This window comes from Spea bombifrons, chromosome 1 (assembly GCF_027358695.1).
Source record: "Spea bombifrons isolate aSpeBom1 chromosome 1, aSpeBom1.2.pri, whole genome shotgun sequence".
NCBI classification, from domain to species: Eukaryota; Metazoa; Chordata; class Amphibia; order Anura; family Pelobatidae; genus Spea; species Spea bombifrons.
In genome coordinates this window covers 110,943,672-110,970,815 of record NC_071087.1, presented here as the reverse complement: position 1 = coordinate 110,970,815, position 27,144 = coordinate 110,943,672, and the positions used below count along the sequence as shown (strand labels likewise).

At 39.7% G+C, this 27,144-nt stretch overlaps 1 protein-coding gene and 1 long non-coding RNA gene across 3 annotated transcripts in view; one reads left to right on the top strand and one right to left on the bottom strand.

Moving 5' to 3' along the window:
* The window catches only part of LOC128499215 (uncharacterized), a 28,570-nt gene extending 10,370 nt beyond the window's left edge, over positions 1-18,200 (top strand). The window contains exon 3 of the long non-coding RNA XR_008354795.1: positions 18,068-18,200. This is a non-coding gene — a long non-coding RNA (uncharacterized LOC128499215). The remainder of the gene's footprint in view (positions 1-18,067) is intronic.
* On the bottom strand, positions 1,558-20,901 carry NDRG2 (NDRG family member 2). 2 transcript variants are annotated; one of them, XM_053468536.1, is made up of 17 exons: positions 20,751-20,901; positions 14,042-14,112; positions 13,904-13,945; positions 11,281-11,386; positions 10,516-10,636; positions 10,273-10,335; positions 10,123-10,183; positions 8,476-8,562; positions 8,127-8,183; positions 7,939-8,042; positions 7,791-7,835; positions 7,659-7,710; positions 7,529-7,576; positions 7,314-7,349; positions 5,714-5,765; positions 4,891-4,924; positions 1,558-3,982 (listed from the first exon to the last, which is right to left on the bottom strand). In XM_053468536.1, exons 2-17 carry the CDS (start codon positions 14,102-14,104, stop codon positions 3,811-3,813), a joined length of 1,143 nt encoding a protein of 380 aa, XP_053324511.1. In that variant the 5' UTR covers positions 14,105-14,112; positions 20,751-20,901; the 3' UTR covers positions 1,558-3,810. The 2 variants fall into 2 exon arrangements, with proteins under 2 accessions (XP_053324511.1, XP_053324512.1); XM_053468537.1 differs by lacking the exon at positions 4,891-4,924 and having other exon boundaries at positions 20,751-20,899.
* Positions 20,902-27,144: the final 6,243 nt, after the last annotated feature.

Here is a 27,144-nt window from a genome sequence, read left to right as displayed (position 1 = left end):
TTCCACTCAAAACAGGCCTCGCCATGGTCGACCACAGAAGTTGAGTGCACGTGTTCAGCGTCAAATCCAGAGGTTGTCTTTGGAAAATAGACGTATGAGTGCTGCCAGCATTGCTGCAGAAGGATGAAGGGGTGGGGGGTAAGCGTGTCAGTGCGCAGACTATACGCCGCACACTGCATCAAATTGGTCTGCATGGCTGTCATCCCAGAAGGAAGCCTCTTCTAAATATAATGCACAAGAAAGCCCTTCAGTTTGCTGAAGACAAGCAGACTAAATACACGGATTACTGGAACCATGTCCTGTGGTCCAATGAGACCAAGATAAACGTTTGTGGTTCAGATGGTGTCAAATGTGTGTGGCTGCAACCCGGTGAGGAGTACAAAGACAAGTGTGTCTTGCCTACAGTCAATCATGGTGGTGGGAGTGTCATGGTCTGGGTCTGCATGAGTGCTGCCGGCACTGGGGAGCTACAATTCATTGAGGGAACCATGAATTCCAACATGTACCGTGACATACTGAAGCAGAGCATGATCCCCTCCCTTCGGAGACTGGGCCGGAGGGCAGTATTCCAACATGATAATGACCCCAAACACACCTCCAAAACGACCACTGCCTTGCTAAAGAAGCTGAGGGTAAAGGCGATGGACTGGCCAAGCATGTCTCCAGAGCGATACCCTATTGAGCATCTGTGGTGGCATCCTCAAATGGGAGATGGGGAAGCGCAAGGTCTCTAACATCCACCAGCTCTGTGATATCGTTATGGAGGAGTGGAAGAGGATTTCAGTGGCAACCTGTGAAGCTCTGGTGAACTCCAGGCCCAAACCAGTGCTGGAAAAGAATGGTGGCCACACAAAATATTGACACTTTGGGGCCAATTTGGACATTTCCACTTAGGGGTGTACTCACTTTTGTTGCCAAGGTTTAGACATTAATGGCTGCGTGTTTAGTTATTTTGAGGGGACAGCAAATTTACACTGTTATACAGGCTGTACACTCACTACTTTACATTGTAGCAGAGTGTCATTTCTTCAGTCACATGAAAATATATAAAATATTTACAAACATGTGAGGGGTGTACTCACTTTTGTGAGATACTGTATATGCAAAAGAATAATACTTCTCTTGTATAGCCCCATAAAGGATCAGTGTCTTACATATATATATATATATTAAAAAAAAGAAAAAACTAAACTAAAGGCAAACATGCACTGTGTACTGAACAGCTTCTTCAAATGCATGATATGTAGCTCTGCCTTTTCTCTTAAATCTGTTTTCATTTTCAATAAATTATGATTGAAAGCCAAATATATATTTTTTGAAACCAAAGATTTTATTCAATATGGCTCTTTTTGTGTAACTGCTGCATGTCCCTCTAATGATCTGATGCATATCACATTGCATGGTGTCATGTGGCAGCATGAGGAGGTTGAAGTGATGGCTGAACAAGCATTGGGTGTGAATGAGACAAGATAGTTCATTGAGCTCTTCATGTTGTGAATTAGTATGTTTTGTATGCATATAAATATGCTTAACAGAACAGAATAGATGAAAAACATGTCTGTTTAATCAGTTTTATTTTTTTAGTGTCAGGAAAAAATAAAACTAACAAAGAAAAAATGATGAACAAAATAAGTCTTAAACAGGTAGCTCACGTCTACTCTCCTAATTTTCATACTGAATCATGGAGCTGCCATCTGTTATCACAATAAGCCTTCCCCCTGTCCAAAACATGCAAATTCTGCATCCACTCGGGTGAAGGATACCCTTCGAAATGGATAATCACCGAAATCTACGGTGTAAATCTAGGAAGCAATATAAGAAACTCAAGGGAGAGCTCTACAGGGTGACACATAGTGATCCGGTGGTGTTGAAATGAACCAATATGAACATTGCTGCATCTGCACAGATATATAATGGTTTGCTATATTATACAGCATTAATGTTTTGGGTTTTTGCTGAGAGTTGATGTGTAGCAGTGCAGGCCCAATATACTTTCCACAAAAGAGTTTACACAGCCCCCTGGCTATTGTAATGATCTTTATTATACAATTCTGTGATGCACACTAAAGAGGGTATCTTCAGCCAGACAAAAAAGACACTCCAAAATTAGCTTTTTTATGGGGGTTAGATGTACTTAAATCTATCACAAAAACATTTTATATCTCTAAACGTATTGCTGTATTAATGCCACTGCATGAAACATACAAGGTTTAATTTGTGTTGAACTTGACATGGAAGCCATACAATACTCATTTTGTCTCTATAAAATCACCTTTTTTTTAAACATTCTATTGAAAACATTTAGATTTGTCATACTCCTTTCTGAACATAGTGCACCGGCTTAATTTTGACCCACGATAGTACATTTACGTAGGGTTTATCAGCATCTACTTTTGCAAGTGAGGTGATGTAAAGCTACTAAAGGTTATTTTATGCAATCAGGCACATCAATGACAATTAATGTAACTGAAAGCTGCCTGTACTAAGACTATCCATAAAGTTTACAGTAGATTCCCTTTAGCATTCTAGCACCCTGGAATGATTTCATTTGAAATGAGATGAGTCGAGCACAATTGCTTATCGTACGTTTTAGCTTAGCACAGAATCTTTTATGCATTTAAAATGACCAGTTGTTCACATTAACACAGACTACCTACAGAAAATGCATGAGCGTTTCATGGGTCTAGCATTAAACTTTATCTGTTATAGTAGGTATGCTATACATTGCACTTTCCTCCAACCATTTTTTTGTGGCAGGGGTTGACAACCTATGATTTAAACCGAATTTAAACTCCCCCCAAAGTATTTAATACAGAAATGAAAGAGTATGTATCACAGGTAAATAAACAAAATGCATAAATAGAGAAGCTTTTCCAGATACACTGTGACAGGGGTATTTACTGTATCTCACTATACACGTCTCCAATAAACCCCAAACCATTTTCTTTATTACCATTTTCCCACCCGAAGACCCTTTTTCTACCTTGGGCTTTATTTACATATTTTCACAAATGAAAACCAAGTAAGTTACCCTGAGTGAGTACAGCAGGGAGTATTACTGTGTGTTAAATGGTCTGTTAAATATACTACTGGAAGCTAACAAGGACATTTATAGATAGCAGGTGCAAGGTATCTTCTAGACACAACAGTAGTGACCATCAGATCTGACATCCGCACAATGCTGCTTTGTTTAGTGACCCCAACGTACTATGCACTAAATGAGTATTCCAGTGGTTGGACCATCAATAACTTTCTCAAACCCCCCCCATAAGTATGTCTTGGCCACACAGGTGATGCAATTCCACATGATGCTTTATATTTATGTGCAAGGTAAAGGGGATGGATAAGCCAGCTAAGATAATAAGAATGACTTATTATTATTATATGACAATGGTGTCACATGTGGGAGTTGTGATGAAGAAAGGGTATATAGGAAAAAAAGAGGGTTTAAAGTGAATAGAATGGAATTGCCCACTGGCAAACTATTTCTTCCATTGCAAAAGTAGTAAGTAATGATTGGACATATTGTCTCCACAGCCTCATAAATGGAACAGAATATATTGCCAGACTCCCTATAGTTGGACTGATACAAGTAAGAAATACACAGGAAATCAAGTGTAAAAGAATAAAGAGGAAGGATGGTAAGGGAAAAAAAGGCAAAATAAGATGATAGACAGATACTAAAATCTGGTTATCTCCCATGTGACTTTTGGGTTTGGTTTTTAGTTTTCTAATCAGCATCATTAGCTCCACCCCCTAGGGACAGATAAATGCTCCTTTCCCTCAGATGCGTTGAGGGAGAGATGGCGATCACTGGTCGCCAGAATCACGGCCCTTCAGCAGGTCACCTCCGTGAAGGGGCCTGGAGGCCCTCCCCCCGACTCGCTGCTCTGGGACAGGGTACGAGAGCGTGAGCGATTCCCCTCGCTGGAGAGAGAGGCGGTGCGAGAGCGAGAGAGACGAGTCATGCATGAGGAAGCCACTGCAATTAGAAAAGTGGGAGGGTAAAAGACACATTGTTACTTTTAAAGAGAATCTGCTTTAGATAAAATAGTCATTTTGCAGGTTGCTATTGTGTTTATAAAAAAAAAAATTGTAACAAAACACTAACCAATAACCAGTTCCTGCTTTTTATCACATGCACTAAACATACCTGGCAGTTGGCAATGCACATTTTACTAACAGGATAGCTTCAGCCTAATATAATGGCAGTGTTGATATTTCCAAAGTGTTCCCCAAGCGTTCTTCACCAAACAGTCCTACAGTATCCAGCATATACTAAAATCTGCCATTTTTGATTGTTGAAACTAGAGAAGTACCCAAATATCTCTTTATTACAAAGACTGTCAACTTTGGTTATTTATGCCCCATAGCAAATAATATTACATGGCCTCTTGAGCCTAAGGTTATTTTCTAACTCCTCCTTTTAACAATTATTAAAGGGTATTAGCCCAATAACAATATACAGCACTTAATAGTCTAAGTCATGAAAAACAAAAATCAGTGTAGGTGTTAAGTGACATCACAGTGACATTCAATATGGGCATGAAAGGTTGGTGGGTGAAGTGGGATTCTGCAAACATAGGCTTGGACATTTTTGGTCAGCTTTTTCAAGTAAGTTAGTCATGCTGCAGGTGATAATTCACAAGGGTAAAAGGTCTATGCTGTTCCATAATACTTTACCTCTTCCTTGCCAGAGAGGACTACACTCTATTACCAGATCCTCCGGCATTAAAGCAGATACAGAGATTTTAAGAAACACAAAAGGTGAAGTGGATGCTCCATGCCAAGGAGCTCTGTGAGACACTGGGTGGCAAGGGAAGGCTAGCAGGTCAGGGCAGTGAGAGGGGACAGGGGTGGTTAAGAAACTACTTTAAAAAGATACGTCACCCCATACTGAGCTTCTTATCCAGGATGTGGGGGACTGGAGAGAAGAGACAGCAAGAACAGTAAGAACTACAGGAACTATTCAGTGTAGTAATGGTGGAGAAGCCATATACCAGGGTCAGTTATGGAAGGAGATTAAGATAAATTTGGTTCTCAGGCTCCTCAGCCATCCTAAAGATGGCATAAACAAAGGATCATAAAATCAGGACCCATCTAAAGAAGATATTTCCAGAAAAGCCTAAAGCAGTTGATGAATGGTGGACAGCAGTTATGATGAAATACACCAGAGGATGTAATATGTAGAACTAGAAAGACTAGAGGCAAGGGACATGAAGTAATGAGGCAATAGCTATTACATTAAATAAACAAGGATTCAGAATTATGAAAAGACAAATAAAGAATGGAAGGAAAACTAGAGAGGCTTGGAAAAGTACATCTGCTTAATTTGTCTAATCACAAAGATAAATGATAACATGATTGAGTTTGTAGACTAAAAAGTTTTACAATTCTAAAATCTGTGCATATTCATGCCAGTCACAAACAGAGGCTGTCTCTTATGCCAGTTCTTAGCAATGTGAATGCCGGATCCTTGGTCAGACTGATCATAACATAAGAACAGCTATATACAGCTTAGTTCTCCGATACAATATGAAACATAACCTTACCTTACTTTCATCTTAAAGCATTGAGGGCTCTAAGAGTAATGTAACTGGTAAAACCCTTATTTACTGTATATAGCTTAACTATATGGAGATGGAAATTCATTCCTAAACTGCACATACAAGGTGTGAAAGATAATACATTTGTACTGAAGAAAAATACTCACTGTATCCCATTCCTTGGACAAAGTATTTAAAGGCTTCTGTCAGTTTTCCTGGCTATAACGAGATATAGACATAGAGAGAGAAGTTAAGTGATGGAAAGATGTAGTGACAAGGACATATGAAGAAAAATTTGGAGGCTGGATAGGGAACAAAACAAGATGGAATGAAAGAAAAATAACTATACTATGCTTAGATATTAAGCTTAGGCCTTAAAGGGACACCACCCACTGACGTAACGGAGGCCCTCGATTGCCCCGAGCTGGGCCTGCAAGCTGCCTGCCCTCAGTTCTAGCACATTAGAGTCTGAGCACAGGAATATGACATCATTTCCCGGCACTCAGACACAAGCCGTGTGTGAGAACCGTGAGGGAGCAGAAGAGCTGCCAGACGATTTCCCCCTTCGCAGCCAGTTAGTATGTTACTGTGCCTATGTGTGTGTGGATGTGTGAGTGTGTTACTGTGTGTGTGTCAGGACCCACTGGGGATAACCATTACGCCAACAGGCGGCTTTAGGGTTGCTGGTCTCTCATTGACATTGGATGCATGTCTGCGTCATCTGTGACTCATTGGAGGCATGTCTATCTCACCTGTGGCTCATTGGTTGAAGGCCTGCCTCTGCCTCAGCTTTGGCTTGCTATGTGATCATGGGCCTACATGTACCTGGGCATGCTCCACGCTCCTGGCTAGTGCACTGTGTTCCTGGCCCTACTTGTATCTGGTGGCGTACCACAATTCTATTTGTTATATGGATTTGACCCTTGGCGTGGACTTTGAACTTGCTTTACCCCTTTGTACTGTGTTTGATTTGGATCATCTGGATTTTAACCTATTTGGTGCGGACTTTGACTTCTCTTCTGGACCATCCCCTGGTACCATGCTACAGATCCCACCTGCAGTCTGCTCACACCTGCCTGCTCTACAAGACCTACCCCTGCCCTTGCACATAGACTCACACCTGACCTGGCAGCCGGGCCCTTGACAGTGTGCAAGTGTGTTACTATATGTGTGTAAGTATGTGTGAGTATGTTACAGTGCATAAGCAAGTTACTGTGTGTGTGATTGTTTGTGTCTAGATGTATGTTACTGTGTGTGTGTGTGTATGCGAGTATGTTAGTTACGGTGTGTAAGTACGTTACAGTGTGTGCGTATGTTACTGTGAGTGTATTTGTAAGTAAGTTGCTGTGTGCAACTGTGTTACTGTTTGTGTCTTGCAGGGGCCCACTAGCATTTTTTTTGTTATGCCACTGCTGACAGCCCCAGAAAAGAAGAATGCATATTAAAATACTTAAAAGGTATTCTGCAGAATGGATGCCTTGATTGAAAAGGGAAAACAACACAACAGGAGCAAGTAGAAACCCAGGCATCTCCAGTTTAACATATTCAGAAAACATTTAGAATGAATATGTGTTTTGAGACCAGACCTGAAGAAGCCTTGAATTATTGATGAATTTGTAACACATATTGAGTGAAGTTTGCAATACTGGATTTGCAGTGGATAAAAGAAGTAGTGGGACAGTGTTGTATAGTCCAATGCAAACTGTGGTCTAGCTTGTATATTTTGGCTTAGTGGTGTTATTTTATTGATATTTATTGATATTTTACCTGTGTTATTTGTGGCTGTCCACCAGAATCCGCCATCTAAAAACAAAACAAACATGATTAAATAGTATCTCTGGACCTTTTGTTAGTCCATTACCTTCCCTGGAATTGTATGCTGCTCATAGGCACCACTTTCTGGTCCATGGTAGTAGGTATTCATACTTTCCCCCACCTGCTGTATACTCCTTTCTCATAACTTCTATAAATCAGCCTCTTACCTTCAGGAATGATGTCTGTGTTGGATCCAGTTTTGAGTTACACTCCACCTGCAAATTCAGAGAATGTCAGATTGAAACTTAAAAAAAGTTCCTACTTCCATTGTAGATACTTAAACAGAAATAGACTTACCACTGCATCCTCATGAGGAGCCTGATCACCTACGACGAGCATTACAGGACATCTACAACGAGATGATAAGTGACTTAGAAGGATACACAAAACATAAAAAAAAAAATGGTTTGGAAATACAGAGATATTTACTTAAGAGTGACGTCCCCTCCACGTTCTAAGTTCAGGTCTCGACGACTGTAGAAAAGCAGAAAAATGTTGTAAATCAAGGTTTTTCCAATATCAGTACTCAAAAGCCAAGAAAATACATGTTTTACTTGAAAAGGGTTAGATTGGGTACCTGTTGTAGCTGTTCCAGTACAGTTGGATGTTGCTGAGAAGGGGGGAGTTAAAGATGGCTGTTTTGTACTGACGCACAGTGTCTGAGTTCCCAGAAATCTCTTCCTGTGGACACACAAATTCTCTTCAGTGAATTGTTCAATTACAACCAACAACGTAATTTGCTCGTAATAACTTTGTGTTACTCACTGCACTGAAGAGATGACTGAGAATCATTTCAGGGATGGAGGATGTGAGACCTGTTAGCTATGAAATAAAGAAAGGAATATGAGCAAAAAGAAACATGACTTCATGTCAAAAAATGAAAACCAAACCAAAGGAGACTGTCATAAACTAAACGGATCACATCAGAAAACCAAACACGTAGCCACAAACAAACAAACTACTGTGTGGCAGGGCGATTGAGGGGGTGGAAAAGTTATGAGACAGTATCGGATAGATAAACTCATGGCAAGTCCTAGAAATACTGAGAAGGAAAGTTGTAGCAGGTCAGCCAACGTGACATAGACAGCCTGCCAGGCATATAAATAGCACCTACCTTATGTGCTGCCCAATCCATCCAGCCTTTGGCATTGGGGTCAATATTAATGAGAACTAGACCTTCCACAGTGTTAGGATGAGAGAGCTGGTAAGAGAGGGAAAAACGTAGCTGTAAATAATGATAACAAGGCAACGAGAACAATGCATAGCATAAGTGCCCAAGAAGAAAACTCAGGGAAGCAAAAAAATGACCAGGGAGGGGAAGGATAATTAAATTGTTAATAGTACTCAGAGATGTCTCTTGATTTAGAGAGGAGAGAGCACATATGGCAGTTTTGCATCACGAAACAATCGGATATAATAATATGATTAAGAAACTGTGGGTGTGGAAGGGAAAATTCAACATGTTGCACAGTGAATGGGGAAGCAAAAACAAGGAGTACAAAAAAGAAACATCAGAAAGAGGGAAACAAAGAAGTGTGGGTCACCGAAGGGGGGCAGATCAAGGCTAAAAGAATAACACCAAGGAGAGAAGAATATAGAATACGTATAACAGGATCAGATTAAATAACTGCGTGGGATAATTGATGGAGGGTAGGAGTTCAGAGTACAGCAAGCTTGAAAGGTAGAAAAGAAAGTTTTAGTGTAGGAGAAAATGTATTACGAGAGTAAAGGAAAATGAGCTGGAGAGTTTGATTATAATGTTACAAGCAGGGAAGTGATACGAGAAGTAAAGTCGAGATTTAGGATAAGCAATACAGAAAAGCTGGTTAATGGTGACAATGATGGCAGTAATGCCTGGTATGATGGTAAAACAAGTTTGTAGGATAGTGAAAACACGAAGAACAAAAAGGTGAAGAATGTAACAGAAACACAGAGAGAAAAGAAGAGCAAGAAATACAGCATTCCAAATATAGGAGATGTGACAATACAGAATGGGACTGGAGGCCAGTGAGGGTAACTAGGATGGCTGTAGGGAGGAAGGAAGCAGTTAAGGGGCAACTTTAAAATGCACGCTGGTCAGACACAAATAGTCCTATAAGTCATATGAAAAAATATGGATGGCAGTTATCCAAAGACAGGTCTGGTACTGCTAGAGGTGTAAGTGTGTTTAGATAGTATGGGCAGGGCAAACCAAGGGGCACATGGAGGAATTGCTCCAGACTTAATAAGGAAAGCACATGAATGAATTTGTAATGCAGCGGAATCTGCAATAAACTGGTTTTAGTGGAAAAAAAATTCTGTTGTGTGCATGATGTATTGAAAGATTTTTAAAGTGCACCTGTCACTATGTAGGGGGTAGCTTTTTACCAATACATTGGCTAGCAAATGTTTACATTAAAGTTTATTTAAAATATTCAATTTGCTGTCAGGTTTGACATTGCTGCTGGGTGGGCTGTACACACGTCTTCATATACATTGGAAAGGACCCAGAACCAATGCCTGCAACGTTGAGGCAAGCATAACTTTTCAAATATACATTCGCTAGTGACTTGGTTAGCACAATGTGTATTTACAGTAATGTGTCATACTTACTTATACTGGACCCTGTCATCCACACATTTGTGGATGACAGCTCCACTTAAAGCAAGTTTATCAACAAGACCATTGCTGTATGTATGGCTTTAGTGGTAATGACATTTCTGTGCACACATTTCCTTGTTTCTATAGCTTTCCACAAATGTATAAAGCGGATGTCACCTACTGTGTATCTGGCGAGGATATAAGCTCCGGCACCAACTCCAATCCCTATTATACTGGGAAAACTGCAGGGTAGAAAGGCGAACAGAGGGTTAAACTCATCTTATGAAAGGTTGCTATTCAATTAACAGCTCCCGTGTTTGGGATCACTCACTTCAGGTACTGCAGAACAGATGGGATGGTCTCAGCCAACTGATCAAGTGAGGGGTACTGATATCTGTGTGAACAACAGACAAAATCAGAGCCAGATACAGGTGGTTGGATATTAGAGGACATACATGCACGGAATAGGAAACAGAAAGACAAGGAAAAAAAACAGGGGCTACAATCTCTAAAGGTAAGGGTCAGCATCAAAGTGAAATCTACAAAGCAGTAGAAAGTTAGGTACTGGACTCACCCCAGGGGATAGACAGAGGACCCTTCCTCCTGTCCAGGAGCATCGATGTGACACACAACAAAATTCTTCACAATTTCACACATGTCCTCGTACTTAAAGAGTGTGTCAAAGCACGTTTTATCTGAAAGAGTGCAATGAGAGAATGTCATACGACAGAGTACAGAACTTGAAAAGAGAGACAAGCAGAAGAGGAAGGTAAAAGCACAGAACAGGGGAGGTAATCAAGTGAATGGAACATGGAAGAGAGCAACTGGAAAAGGCACAACAGCCAGAAGACCCAAACACAGATGACAAGAACAAAGTAGATTAGGGGGTTATATAAATAAAGAAAAAAAATCACAACTTCATTCTGGGTGCATAACACAATTTATATAGTAAAATAAACATCTTAAGTACAAGGCTTTTTGGGGATCACATGATATCAGATGTGAGAGATGAATACCTTATGATAATGATGTTTACAATTAATGTTCATGTTAAACAAACCCCAGGTGTTAAAAAAACCTATATTAAAAGGCACCCATGTCATATGATCACCAACAGTTACGCAGGGAACCAGTAGACTGACCATGAGTCTAAAATAGAAAACCATGAATGGCCAATCAGGACAACTTTTAAAATAACAGACAATGTTAGTCACTTAGACTCGGCTGCCAGAGAAACAGCAACATGGAGTGGTCAATCACAGATGTACACAACACAACGCATGGCGTACAAGTTGGATTACAGACAATGGTCAGTTGGACAGACAGCCCTCGTACTCACGGTCCATTCCCACATCATGGAATGTTACAATTGCAGGCCTCTTGGGTTTGGGGGTGCCCTGAATCGTGACTGTCACCACTCCATATGGAGTCTCGATAGAGTGCGTCTATTACCACGGAACACATAGAGAACAGCAGTGAGCTCACACCATAATATTGAATACACTACATGTTACACAACAATGAAAAACTACTCCTGTGTACCAGTGCTAACTGGTACACAAGTCAAACAAACCTACAACTCACAACAGTTAGCATACACTTATCTTCTGACATTTCAAATGGTCAGAGGGACAATTTTTTTAGGACATGTGGTTAAGGCATGGATAGGGACAGAGCTTTACCAAGACTTTTTACATGACTTTTAATGAATTACTGAATTGGCTATTAAACAATATATTCCATTTACACAACTTGGTTCCTAAATACATCTTCAGTTGTGACTTGGGTTCTAGAACATTCTTGAGGGTCTATAGTGATTAGTGGAAGGACTGATATGCATAAATAATTATTCATTAAGAAATGCTTCACGTATTTCTGAATACGACTATACAAGCTATTATAAGAACTTATTCACTATGTTTAAATGGAGTTATTTGCTGTGTCCCTAACAACTGTTTAATATTAACTTATGTATGTTGCACATTTATACAGCACCACCATCAAATGCAGTGTTGAAACCGTAAAAAAAAGTCTTAAAAATATCTGTGCCTAAGCAGGAATTGGTCCATGGAACAAGAAGGCTACTATGGCTTGCTACAAAAAAGTAAAAGTGGCAGCATGCTGCCAGCTAACTCCTTTCTCATGAATACTTTCCCTGCAATATCTTGTGTACTGTCACCTATATGGGTAGTCTTGATGTTTGTGTAACCACAACTATTGGGAAAATATATTGAGAGTGGGGCTTTTGTTTTTTTTTCTTTTTTTAAATACTAATAATATTTGGTTTGGTGTGTATATATAGTGAAATAATGGGACAAAGATTTTTTTAATCATGAGATCATGTGATGGGATGCATAGTTTAACTTAAATAAATTATCTATGAGTAGTCGAATTTGTCCTGAAACATATATATTTTCCTAGGTAAAGTGCAAGCTGTTTGTCATCTAAGTCTAACAATAGCAAAGCTACAAACACAGCCCAGCCTCCCAGGGGAAAAATGTGTCCTGACACACAGTACTCAAAATAAAATGACACATCTGCCAAGGTTTATTTGCTAAACATGCCAGAGTGCAACTAATGTGTTGTCTAAGTGCTACAGCACCTTTAAATTTCATGTCTGCTACCAAAGTATTAGTATGATAGTAAGAGGGGACCAAGCGAGCATAGATCTACTTATAGAAAATAATGAATACCAAATTTAGTTTATTTTTATCCCAAGGAATCTGATTACACAAGACTGTAGCTGTAATTTGTTGCACAGCAATACAGTGATGGGCACTGATTACAATTGTCATGCTTACAATGTCTTACTGCTGAAAAAGTCCTTAAGAGTTCTGTTCTTAAAGGGAAATTCATTGTGACATGCACAGGGAAGCTGTAATTAACTAGAAACAATTGGGCTATAAAAGACTGAGAATGCTAAAAGAAACTTTGTGTTCACTTTCTCCTTCATGTGCGGACTCTGAACATCTTAAATGTGATCTGCTACAATATTACCATCAGGGCAACAGTAAATCCCATGCAAAGGCCATGGTAATATTTTTAGGTAAAAAAAAATAGAATCTGATGACAGTTTAGAACAGTATGAACCACCATGTCTATTTTTAATGCTTGCTGTAAGACCTTACTGGGTCTTTGTGTTCGGGATGGGATTATTCCTCTCCCTTGAAGCCTTATATTCCTTTACTGTATTCAACTTTTGCAGTTCTGCTGGAACCCTGGTCTATATATCTGCCACCTTCTTAGTGAGAGAATGACTTTCTTACCCTGCTTCTAAGACTTTGACCCCCTAATTTCAGACCAAAACCTCTTCTCCTAGCATCTGTCTTCTTTTTAAAAATATACTTGCATCCTGCACTATGTTTAACCCCTTGTTTCTTTAATATCAGTTGTCTATTTTGTTTCTTGAAATGACACCTGTTGAACTCATTTAGTCATTATCTTGACTTGGTTCAGTGTGTCCTTGTGGAGATGGGACTTCAGTACTATAGTAGATGATGTCTGACCAGTGACCTATTACATGTCATGATCACTCCTTTCTGCTTCTCTCACTATACAACATAAAATTGTATTTGCATTGACAAACACTTGACAAGCCTACTTTTTAAGCAATTGCAATTAATTACCCTTACTCTGTTATTACTTTCAGCACAGTACAGTTAAACATATATATGATTGGGTTAGGGTTTTACAATCAATGGGGTGACAGGCTACCTGCCAAATGCCAGCTCATAAAGGAATGTAGGAAATGTTTTCCTTTGGCACCGACCTACATTTGTGCAAAAAGGGGGAAGGGAGTTCTATATTTGGCCGAACAAACTAGATAAATACATCACTAAATGGTGGTCTATAGGGTATGTGGTATGACTTAAACAAGGCAATGAATATGAACACTTACACACATTTACATTAATGCATACATTTGCTGCAATGCACAAACATTCACCCAAAAATCCCCATACCTGCACTTGTACTTGCAGTAATTTTGCAGCAAGTTCAGCTGCCTGAAAGAAACAAACAAATGAGTAAACATTTTGAGGAGTCACTCCAGGATGGGGTAGACACAAGTTTACGCTAGTGTTTAGGAATCCAGGTCTGACCTTTAAAGGGTCCTGTAAAAGTGGGTTGTCCTCTGTGATTTGAACTTCCTGCAGCTCCGACATCTTCAGACCTACAAAATAAATAGAGAGTAACATGCGATGTGAGGCACTTGCTGTGAGTATTAGCCATCATCTGTACTTTGTAGCTGTGCCAATAAGTATTATGTATTCACAGTGAAGGGGCCCACAGAGTTGTTACCATAGAACCTGACACCCCACAACAGAAGATGTTTATAGACACCAAAGCTCCTCCTCACTTACCTCACCTCCCATAACCCTCTGTGAAAAGTACACTGGTGTTTTTAATAGCAAGAGAAATAGCAACACTGTATAAAGGTAAAACACAACATTGCATGTAAATATTCGCCAGCTGGGGCATATATTCTCAGAGTCATCATCTTCTCGTGACATAAATGGAGATGTTCTAAGGTTTCTGGTTAACACAGAACCACTCTCCCAGAACCTGGCAGTGCCAGCTCTCCCTGTGCCCACCCACAGATTAGGTCTGCCAGCAACTTTGCAAAAGCCTACTGCTGCCAACCTTGATGTTCTTTAGGCACATGCACTGAGACTGACTCACTACATATCTTTATACAGAATCACTTGTCCCATGTCCCTCACTTGTGGTTGAGTTTGTTCCTGACCCAGTGCCCTTAAAAGCAATCACTGCCCCAGTATGGCACTGCCTCCCTGTTTACGTTCATACAGAATTATATGTCTATGACTCTACATGAAAACAATTTTCACCTGCCTCCCGTATTTTGGATGGCATGCCTTAGTATGGCTTTTTGCGGATGTATCACTTGAAATTAAAAAGGGCCCCTTGGTCTCCCTTTACATCATCTTAAAACATGATCTCGTATGAACGTTACATGTGACAGTCTCAGCCTCTTCACCAGTGCTCTGCCCTTCCATCTCTTGACCACCAAACCACACTACACCTGCAACTAAATTATGATCCCTGTGGATCTTTGTAAAATATAGGATTTTAAGCTCCTAATAGGTTAAACAGCACTGGATCCAAAATAAACTGTCTATCCTTCTACTGGAATGTTTTTGCCAACACAGGGCAGACAGTGGCCATCCGTTTTGATAACCCTCGCTGGAATGTCCCCTTACAACAATTTCTTCCCTCCTTTTGACATAGAGCTCATACAAAGAACAGCACAATTACATAGATTTCAATCCTCATCACAATGGTATGTTCCTGCCACAAGTGGGCAAAGGCACTGCCCCCCTGCAAATAATGGTATGTTCCTGCCAGCAAGGGTGGAGCTGTGGCACTGCTCCCAGGAGTTACGCAGCTTATGCCCTTCAAATCTTGAAGGTTATGAGATCAACCCCCAGGAGGGACAAAACCAGACACATTAACCTACTGTCAAAAACTAACGAATAAATATTATATATAATCGGCTGTGAATTGTGAATAGTCTGGAACAGATATCACTCTGCAAATGTACTTCCCTCCAAACAAATTGTTACTGAGAATTCAAGGCATGTAAATGCACTGAAATACACTTCTACTGTTTGATAAACGCTTTATACGTCCTGCCACTAAAACTACTTATTCTGGAACAGAACAGTTGTTTATACAGAGCAATAAAAAAAGCTCTTAAACTGCACTTTTAATGTGAATGTTGTGTACACTTGGGCAAATAAAAACTAGTTGATCAGAGTAGCTAACTATAACTTTCCAATATAGTCAATAAAAAAAAATAAACTTGCAGCCATGTGAAAATAATTGTCACATTGAACACTTTCTTACACAGCCCTGCTCTTTTGTGTTTGTTCGCTAAAGGGAGAGTTTGCAAAATAATTGTAGTTTCAACTCCCTCACTTTGTTCTGTCATGAAGGACCAACACTGACAGGCTTCTCCAGCAAGAAGAGCTAATTAAGCTGATGGGTGAGGAGGCTGAAGAAATCACACTGATTTAACTATACATTATACAGGGCCAACAAAGCTCTTTCTGTAGTAGGACCATTATAATGTATAGTGAGGTCAATGAGTTGAAATCACAACTCTCATTCAACTTTCCATTTAGCGAATACACCCCTTTTTTCCAGTAACTAATCTAATGCTGGATGCAGCAGTGTAGATGTTGGCAGTAGGTGGCCTCTTGATGTTCCAGCCCTGATCCTATCCTTCATTTTTTAACCATGCTTTCAGGGCCAGTCAAGGACATTGTGCTTCCTGGGTCAAAGGATGAAATGTTACCTCTCCCATCAAAACCACGCCCAGATCTATGTTAAATGATTCCACGCTCTCACTCACTCCTTCTCAAGCTTCTCCACCGACTGCTTCTGCTTCTTCTCTTGCCTATCCTTCTTTCTTCATCCACTTTTCTGTGGACCTGGCCTCCCTGACTTTTGCAAAGAGGTTGCAGAGCTTCTTGGCACACCCCCTCCCTCAATGAGATAAATGGAGGAGCGGTTGTCCCCCTGGCTCTGCCTTTCTGGGGAAGTGCACCAAGAGGTCTGAATAATGCAGGCAGATTCAAGGAAAAAAGAGAGGTGCAGAAACTATTCTCTTTCTCCACAAATATATGTGAAATTGCCACCCCTTTAAAAGTGCACGACGTATGTAAGAGCTGGCTCTGCATACTTTAATTGAAGGTTAAGTAACCCTGAAACAAGAAGAATTGTATCTCCCATAATCCCTCTGTAAGTCTTTAGCTATAGCTCACCAGTGGATCCTTCATTAGAGCCTGGCAAGGTATTGTTGGATTTATAGTCAATCTATGTCTGGAAAGCTAGGTTATCTGGCACAACCTGGTGTAAATGTTGAGATTTTGTATATAAAAAGGCTATGCATATAAACTGTAGGATAGTACATAGCCACTCTTCACTAAGAGCGGAAAATGCAGCCAATATTGATGTTGTTCTTTGCTCTAGGCTAATGTCATGGATAAAGTCTGGAGTTCAATTAACATTACTGGGAGGATTTTACATTATGTTCTCTTTTGTTTCTGGTAAACGTAGTAATTATTGTAGCTTTAAACAGATTGTAACTCATTTACTTTTGGGTTGGCCTGCATGATATTGCAATGAAATATGTAACAAATTTTCACTGAAAAAATGTATCAGGTGGTAGAAGACAAACACTGATATTGGTTGGCCATTATTTAACATGTCCAAAATCTTACTATACACATAGTATTATGGTGTATGTGCATATTTTTTTTTATATATATATATAGATATATATATATCTATATATATCTATATCTATATCTATATCTATATATATATATAGATATATATATATATATTATGTGGCTATAAATATACACATATACCAGACTATTATCAATATCATAAAACATATTTTGTTTTTTTTCTTCATTCATCCTCATACGTCTCTCCAACGCTACTTTGCCTTGGTAAGGGCCGGCTGGCCGGGATAACTTTCTCCTATGGGATGGATTGAAATGGACCTGCATCATGCACAATTAATGATTCGATTTTAACTTGTGTTATGGGATCATTTTAAAAGAGATGGCCCCCGTAAAAACAAAAAAATAATGCAACATGAGGCAATGGATATCTTATGGCAAGTTCCACAAAGATCACAACTAATTTATTTTTCAATGTTCAGCTACAGCATTACTTAGCTTCCACACACCATTCGCGTGTGTAGCTGCCTATGTAGCCTACGTATGTTGCCGAATGTTGTAAGTGGACGTCACAACCTACATGCCCACCTCTACAAAAAAGGCCAAAGACTCGACAAATAAAATCTAGTACAATATCAGGGACACAATGCGAGCTAAAAACCAGAAAACAAGATACCTGTACCGCACAAAATGGACCTGCATAGATATGTGTTCCAAAAGATTGCAATTCAACAGCTAATTTTCGACATGACACCTGTTCTATTAAGGGTGACCACATCGCCCATGTTTTCCATGACACATATAATTTGCACTTGTTGCTGATCAGCATATTTAAAAGTGCTCAACTGCAATAAGTAATAGATTCCCTTCCTTGCCGTTCCATTTCTCAAAAACCTTCTCTCTTCTCTGCAGGGATATTATGTGCAACACTCTGCAGGGAGACTTAACCCCGTCCCTCTCAGCTTGATGGCCTGTTATCCTGCTTTCACTTCTGAACCTCACCACTAGGGGGAAAGCATTAAGAGAGCGTGAAGCATATGCATGAGTGTGCAGCATTGCATGAGTGTGCAGCATTGCATGAGTGTGCAGCATTGCATGAGTGTGCAGCATTGCATGAGTGTGCAGCATTGCACGAGTACCTTCCAGACCCAGCTGTGTGAGTAAAGCACCAATTGGTAAAGCAAACATAATTTTCACATTAAATTCCCTTGTTAATACTAATGATGTCTTTGAGTTAAAATGTTTCAGTTTAAAGTTTAGTTAGAAAAAAAATAAGGATTTTCTGCTCATTAGAACTCCAGACTAGGCTGTGCGCAAACATTTCTTGTTCATACTATACATTTCTGCATATAATCCCTCACTATAACAATTTGCATGACCTATCCTAGGGTTCACATAATCCTTTCCTATAATCCACAGAATTATGCCTTACAACAAGTCCACATTTTTCTCAAGGTACGTCGGAATTATTTTCGCATAAAAACTACTGTCTGATAGCAAACAAAATATACAGGGGATGTCTCAAATGAAATGATTTCATAGTAAAGATGTGTACTTATTAACTATTAAAATGACAATGAATTATTGTCATTTTGCACATGCATTTTACTATAAGGAGGCATGTGTGTATCAGCAGTGTGTAGAGGCAATATGTGTCAATACATGGAGAATATTGGACAGGGTATCAATTCTTGTGCATACAGGTGTATATATTAGTGTATGCATCAACTATTTGATGGATTTATATGTTTGGGGTTGAAGTTAATATGACCATGTATTGGAAGCTGGTTCATGATTTTACATGTATATGGGGGATGTGTGTTATTTTGCAAGTGTAGTTGTGTATTCAAACTGTGTCAGGTTTATGCATAAATAAATGGCTATATCCTATAGAGAAAAAATAATGAAAAATAAGCAGTAAAAACCCAGTGCACTTAATACTGATTTGAAGCGGTTTTATTTGGTATCCTGTATCTGTCATTAGGATATACAGCCTGGTTTTATCCATTCATAGATCATTAAATGGAATTGCAATGAAAGTACTGCGTAACGCATCTCGTTATTTATCTTAGAAGCCATCTGGTCTCCCTATTTATCAGGGTTTCAGACTGCCTAAGTCTAGATATATATCACCAGTCTTACTGAAGTCTGTTGACTAGTTATTTTTGCCAAAGGGTCCATAAGCATTTGGGGACAAGTCAAAGTCACCCCCCTGTGATTAGTTAGGTGTTGGTTAGTACATAGTTCATAATCATTGTTGTGCTACATCTCTGAACAGGTTGCTCCAAGATTGTGAACAGTGGGTACAAATGTGATGTAGTACAGCAATATGGATATTATTCATTAAAAAAGAAAATTTAGGAACAAGTCTTAAGTGTACTACTCAGTTACTGGTCATAGTTAAACAGTATTTTGCTCTGAACTGAGGATTTTCTTGCTGGAGGAAATACTGTGCACTCATTGCCAGCAGTCAGGAGGTGAAGAAAGGGCCTCAAAATTCCATGGATAATTATTGTACTTTATAAACCTCCCCCTTAGTTTGGTAAGTGGCATGGGAGAAGCTTGTTATGATTATTCTGTATATAAATACTAATTAGGTCTGACTCTTACGTGCACAGGTGAGACAGGGCACCGAGTCTTGTTGTGTTCTTATTACACGTGGGTACAGTGTGTTGGTGGGAGGGGCTATTGGAAGTGTGAGTGTATTTATGGGCGGGGCTTTATACCAGTTGGGCGGAGTGATAACGGACTGGCTTGTTATTCTTCTTCGCAAAGGCGTGTGAATAAACGTGTGTGTGCGCATACATGAATAATTACACGTTAGATTGTTTACATGGAATAGACATACACACACACATACATACATTTGCGACATTGCTTATGAATACATACGCAGATACGCGCGCAGTGTGCTGCTCTCTTGTGTACTCACGTCCTCTAGTCCTTTAAACATAACGTTTGCACAGAAATGGCCAGTACGGATTAGCCAAGTTGTTTGACGTTCTGCACAAGGGCATACAATCACAAAGACAACCCGAGTCAAGGTGAAAGCCCACAGAATCACAGCCACTAACAGTCATACACTGGGAAGCGTCACAATTTCATAACAGGCCACCTGCTACAGTCAAAGTCAAGCTGTATCAGATACATACAAAAAACGCGTCTTACACACAAGCCATCTGTCACAATCGATAAACATCAACAACACGCTGATCAAACAACACAACGTTCATACTGTTTATCCGTGCAATGGCTCCAGATCCAGGTTAGAGTTACACCACAACATGCACGTAGTTTATTGTCAGCCATCCCCAAGGACACATCTCATGCTCTCGATAAAACAAAGAATACAAGCTATTCACCATTTACAGATACAATATCCAAGATTCAAAAACATACACATGCATAGAGGCACAGACACGATGACATGCACATAAACAACACACAGGGAGCTGAGACGCGCGTACACAGTAAGAAAACAGCGACCACCACAAACGAACGACACACACAAGGATCCCGACATACAGATACACAAAGACAACCTCTGAAGGTCACGTTAACGGGAGTGCAATAGAAGGTGCCCAGGGACACTCACTGTGATCTGGGGCAGTCTCTCTGTGGACTGTCTCTTGTCTCCTGGGTCCTCACTGTGCAGCTGTCTGAAAGATCTGAGAGACACCTAGACAAAGGCACACAGGCACTCCCAGGGAAAGAGACGGCAAGGGGAGGAGACTCTTGGGGGAGGGCTTTGGAGAGACTGCACAGAGAAAAGAGAAGAAGAGAGACATCATTGGGAGGGCAATGGGAAGCAACTCAACGGGAGAGACTGGCCTTGGAGTAAGAGACAGCACGATAGACAACCTGAGATCACAGAGAGACGGAGATCAGGCAGGGAAAGTCAGGCTGCACAGGGATAGAGTAGCAATCAATAAACAAGGATGCCGAGCAAGATGTCAACAAGAAGCTGTCAAAAACAGGATGATACTGAGTGAACACGGGGGGGGGGGGTTCTTCTAAGACACAGAGAAGAAAATAGTGATGCGGAAGAGAGTCTGTTGAGATAAACTTGTGTCAGCCTACAATCTGTCACCCTTAGAGGTGGATTGATACAAAGTAACAAATGCTGGCGAATCGGGAGGTGGTTGTGCTCCTCACAGAAACATAGTTTGTAAATTGTCTGAACAACATGGAAAAGAAAACACAAGCAGAAGAAGACCATGTCATGGATGGGCAAATAATACCCACAGCTCTGTTTGGATTCTGTCCAGTTTGTGGCTTGTTAGGGGTGATAGGGATAGCAGTCCATACATTTGTAGAGAGTCAGAAAGTCTCACTGAACAGGGTGAAGTAGAATGAGCCCAACCCACATCTTCTCAAAATGTACTGCACATGATGGTCCCTAAACCGGATTTTCTACATTTTGAAATCTTATCACTGAAAGCAAACCACATTTACAGAGACAACATTTACATAGACAGTTAAGTGCAGGGAAATAAGAGCTATATATTTATGGGAAGTGGAAATATTGGCGGAGCAGACTAAACTTTCTGCCAAGGGCTCAGTTAGTGTGACTGAATGGGCAGAGACAAAGGTGTGTTTGTGTGTAACTGTGTACCGAAAGTCTCTTTTGCATGACATGTCTCTTGCATATGACATTTTGCTCTCGTATTCTGTCTCTCGCATGTAAAGCTGTCTTTCATAGTAACTGGTGTTAGCTGCTTTTTGGTGACATAGGTCATCACATTGTGGGCTCTCTTTCCCAAAACTAAAATCTGAATAGAAATATGGCAGCACAATCACAGCTCAAATCTCCTTAGGAGCTACCAACAAAACTATGACCATAAGTAACAACTTCATCTAGCAGAAAATATTATTTACGCAGTGCTTCATGCAATACATATATTCAAGGGGTATGACAAGACTAGAATTGACAAAACAAACCGATACATTAGGTGGAGAGATAACTCCAATCTTTTTTTTAAAGTGTCTCATATAATTATAAATAATTCAGAATAAAATGAAAGCCCACTGAGTCTAGCAGGTATCCAGAAAGGGCATTGTGGTTGCTGAATAATTATTTGCAGAAACTGAATGCAAGGTGAATGAATGTCAGTGGGAGCAGATTAGTGCATGTGTGCAGATAGTGATACTCGTGCTCCAGACCGACCAGTTTTTCAAGGAAAATAGAAACCAGCTGCATTGGTCAATAAAATGACTCTAAGGCATGATACAGGGGTAACCATTCAATTATAGCAGCCTTGGACTCCTAGAGGGCTTTTTTTCCACCACGGTTAGGCCAAGTTATTCTTGCAAAGCGGTAAATAAATACCTAGAGCTGATCAGATTTCCTTATCGTAATCTAGATCTTCGATTAACTCATCCATCAGAGAGTATTTCTGGGCAAACTTGCTTGGCCTGGTTCATCAATAGTGATGGATTACAAGGTGACGTCAAACCAGCATACACACAGCTGACACTCCATATTCACAGACTTTATTTGAATTATTTATATTATTATTATATTATTATAATTTATGAATTATTGTTCATGCCATATCACCCTCTCTGTGTTTCAGTTTGTACAATCACCCTGCCCTGTCATTTGTTTTGTTCTACATTCAATATTTCTTTCACTCAAGTTTTGTCATGTTTAGTTAAGGATAAATTACATTTAATATTCTGCTCACTCGCCCTTTTTTTAAAAAATGTATTGTGGGAGAGACATGGACATTTAACGAAAGGATAAGCATTAGATTGTAAGCTTGTGAGCAGGGCCCTTAACCACCTAATGTATCGTTTGTCTTAGTCTGTCAATTCTAGTCTTGTTATACCCCTTGAATATATGTATTGTAAGAAGCGATCCATAAATTGTTGGTGCTATATGAATAAAGGATAATAATAATAATTATTATTTCAATATTCTACAGAATGATTTAAGTTTTCCATTCAAAACTTCTGAAATATGGCAGGTTTGGGGTGAGCTAGTATAATGGCCTGGGTAACTTTGTGCAGCCTGGCTGGCAGGGTATAGAATGCACCCTTTAATCTTTTCATCCTTCCTGGATAATTTTTTACCTGAATGTTTCCCAGGTTTGCTCATAGTATTTACAATTTTCTTATATACCGTATTTAAGGAATGCTTATAAATGAAGTGGGCCATTAAAGAAAGGGGACAGGGTATGGGATTAGCTCAGATACAGTTGAGGATACCGTTAGGACAGTCTCACCTTTGCTTCCTACATCACCCAAACACATAGCCCTTGCTGTCTGCCTACGGGGATATCTGGTTCTATGTTGTACTAAAAAGTGTCTTCTTAGAAACAAAATCAAGTGAGCATGATTCAACAGAACAGCGATACTTATGTGATTTAAGTATGGAACTCTTCAAATAGATTACATTGAGGAATGAAGGCCCTGAATATTAGTTTGGGATTCCAGTCCAGTCCAGTAGCAGGCCAGTTCTCTGTCAAGGTCCAAAGTTGCCTTCTCTTGTTATTTATTCCACAAATATTCTAGCTACCATTCATTTACAAATCTTCATTTAGCCACCAGTGCTCCTTGGACTATGTTTGGCTGAGTTAAATAAGGGCCTCAAAGAAACCTTCAATACATGGTTGCGTTGTTGTACTTTCTAGCAGCAAGTGAAGGAATACCTACAGATCTTACAAGACATTTACATGAGTGACATTTAAATGTTTCTTTGCGAGGAATAGAAGAATGAGTGAACCCAATATAATAAAAGGGTGGGCAGGACAATTCATAGTTGTTCATTGTATATTGTCCTACTGCACCATTTGACTTTTCAGGCCGCTGTCATGAAGAATGCTCAAGAACTCTGTGCCATGTAATCTAAACATTTTAATTTACATTAATACATACCTGCACTTACCGTGTAAAAACGCTCGGTGTAGCAGTGGGTTTATGCTTTGCAAGGAATATCTAATCTGTATGTATATAAGTGATTATATTAATATGTGTGCTAGTGTGCATTAGTGTTTTGCAGTGCCTGTGTGCGCATGAGTGTGTTACTGACAAGACATTAATGTTTTATAGTGTATAAATCTATTGATTAGTGTACTTGCAAATGAACCATCTGGTATTGTATGTTACGGCTGTACACTGAGAGGTTGTATATGAGCATGCATGCATCCTAATAGTTTACAGTGCATAAATCTGAGTGTATGTGTGTCAGGCTGGGTTTATAATGTTTTTTCCTGCTTCCTCCGCTTGTTTGATTTGGCTTCTGCTCTTGCCCCTAGGCTATCATCTTAGGCATGGGCTCTAGTTGTGGCCACAGCCCGTCTAAACGAGACTGCACCTGTAGTAAGGACCCAGGGGATGGGAGTGTATCAGAAAAGAGAAGAGACTATGTAATGGCACTTTGTTATGTTTCTCTTCTCTCTATGTTGCATGCTTTCTCATACATTCATTTTATCATTACCTATATAAAGGGTTGCCATATCACTCATTTTTTCCCAGGATACATCTAACCTTTACATGTTGCTGACCATCGTGGTATTGCTACCCTGCAGCATGTGGAGTATATAATAAAGTTTATATATCACGCATAATGCAGGGACCCGCTTCATAGGTGGTGGTCAACAACATGTCCTGGGAAAGAGGGTGAAATGGCATAAACACTTAATTCTAATTCTTCTGTATATTTCCCCCTTATTTACTTTATCAAGTAAAATTTTTAAAACAGTATACTAACAGTTCAGATCAATTATGGAACATGGCAGTTCAAATTGTGCAGTCACCATAGCAACATATGGAATGTAATGGTTGGTTGCTCTGCTTGTACTGGTATCAATTATATTTCATTTGGCAACTCCTCTGCCAAGAATACTAGTACTGGTCATACTGGTGTAAATCAAAGATTCATTCATTAGCTTTCTGTGAAAGTATCCCAAATACATTTGGGATACAATTTTCTCTCATACACTGTCTTTCTCTCTCTCTCTCTCTCTCTCTCTCTCTATCTGCCTCTTTCTCTCCCTCTCCCTTTCTCCTTTTCTGGCTGGTTTCCCTCTTGTTATTTTCCAACTGTGAAATCTTGGCTTCGAGTCTAAAAGAGACAGTTCACAAGTATGAAGGCAAAAGACAAAAAAGAGTAGTATAGCGGTAGCGTCCCACCTTCTGCATTCAATTTAACACTTTTGTAACTGAATGCAGCATTTGAAACATCATTCCTATTGCTGTTGACTGTTCAAACCCTTCCTAGAAGATACTCTCTTAACTATGTATTTTTTTCTTGTTTGTAATTTTGCCAGTAACACTTAATCATCACATGACACAAAAGCAGTCACGGATAGGTTGTTGCCATAGAAATGAAAAAAAAGAACCTTTAATGTGTGGAATAAAGAGATATACATGCACTGGTCCACAATTCCTTACCTTTGAAATTTGATATATGCTTTTTTTTCTTGAGAAATACTTAAGAATGCCTCTCCCAGTTCTCAGACTCTTAAAGGCCGCTTATAGATACCTCATAGGAGTGCTTCTTTATTTACTGTCTATTGAATAAGATATTTCAGTCTTCTTTTAAGCGCGTGTTGTGTTATTTTGTCTCATTCCACCTCACATCATCACAGCAAACTCAATATCGACATTTCCAGTGTCCATTTTCCAGAAGACAAACACCAAGAATCGTGGCCGAAGAATTAGGATCACTCTCATGAACATCTTCCAGAGTTGTGAGGCCACAAAGAGAGGGACAAAAAGGGTACACGGGAGAGGACTGACACTAAGTGAATATGGCTCATTTTCCCTCCAAGGCATTTTGGTCTTTGATTTCCAATAGGACTCTGATCTATGTGTCAGGAGTAAAGAGACAGTGGTAGGGCATAGCAAATGTAATGATGGAAAAAGGCTTTTATCTAACACCACAATTCAAATAAGTCATATATATTTACTCTTTAATAAAATTGGTTAACACTGACATCACAAAATGTATCTAATGATTAGATACCCATTCATTCTTCAGTCTTTTGACCTTGTGACATTAAATGCCTTTGTGTGACCGTGACAGTTTTCTGTGACAATTGGTGGACCTGTTCTCATGCCTGTATCTCTCTGTCTGTGGAGACCTGTTTACTTCCATGGTTCTGTTTGCCTGTCTCTGCCAGATCTTTTTTGAATTTTCTAGAGACTTTTCTAGAGAATCATCAATCTCTCTTTCTTGAGTTTCACAACAAGTTACCACAGGGAATGAAGCCAACCCTCTTAAATCTAGGACAGAAGAGGAGGGTGTGAAGTGATCATTTAGGTGAGGACATAAAAAGATGGGGAGGGAGTGGGGATGAAGGAGGGGTAGGAGAGAAGTGACAAAGGGAACACTACAGCGAGACAAACAACATCCCCACAGAACAGTACGATCACATGAAACAGTGTTCATCTGTCCGTGTGTGTATGCTACTTTGGAGAAACTCAATGCGTCATTTGAAAATTACAAATGTGAGCTAGATTTTGTTGATGCATAACGCATAATCACTTTGTACAATGAATATGAATAGTACCCAAAATTAGCATGTAAAACAATATGTTTAAGGGTGTGTATACATGATATGGTGCAGTTCTGTAGTATGTGGTATATTTGTACATGGAAGGGATGTACAAAGGAAGGACCCTTGTTTGTCTGATGGCATGGACGTCTTATGTAGGGAAAGCATGAGTGAAAGCTGTGCAAGTGCTCAAGTTTGAATATGTATTATTAAACCCATATATCTGCTTGTGTGTATAGTGAGCTTGCATTACTAATTATTATTAATGTTATTAATTGTAGAAGTGAGTGCTTACACACAGGTATTCCGTGTTAGGGTTTTATTCACTAAAGCATATATTTGGGTTTTTTAACTCACTGAGATCTTTATGCATTATATATATAGATGCCAAGTCTCTCTCTTTAAGAGGAACAATACCCATATACCCAAGAGGCCCCAAATCCCTCTGTGCTTTTCACCCATGATGTCCTTCTAGGTGCTCAGAAT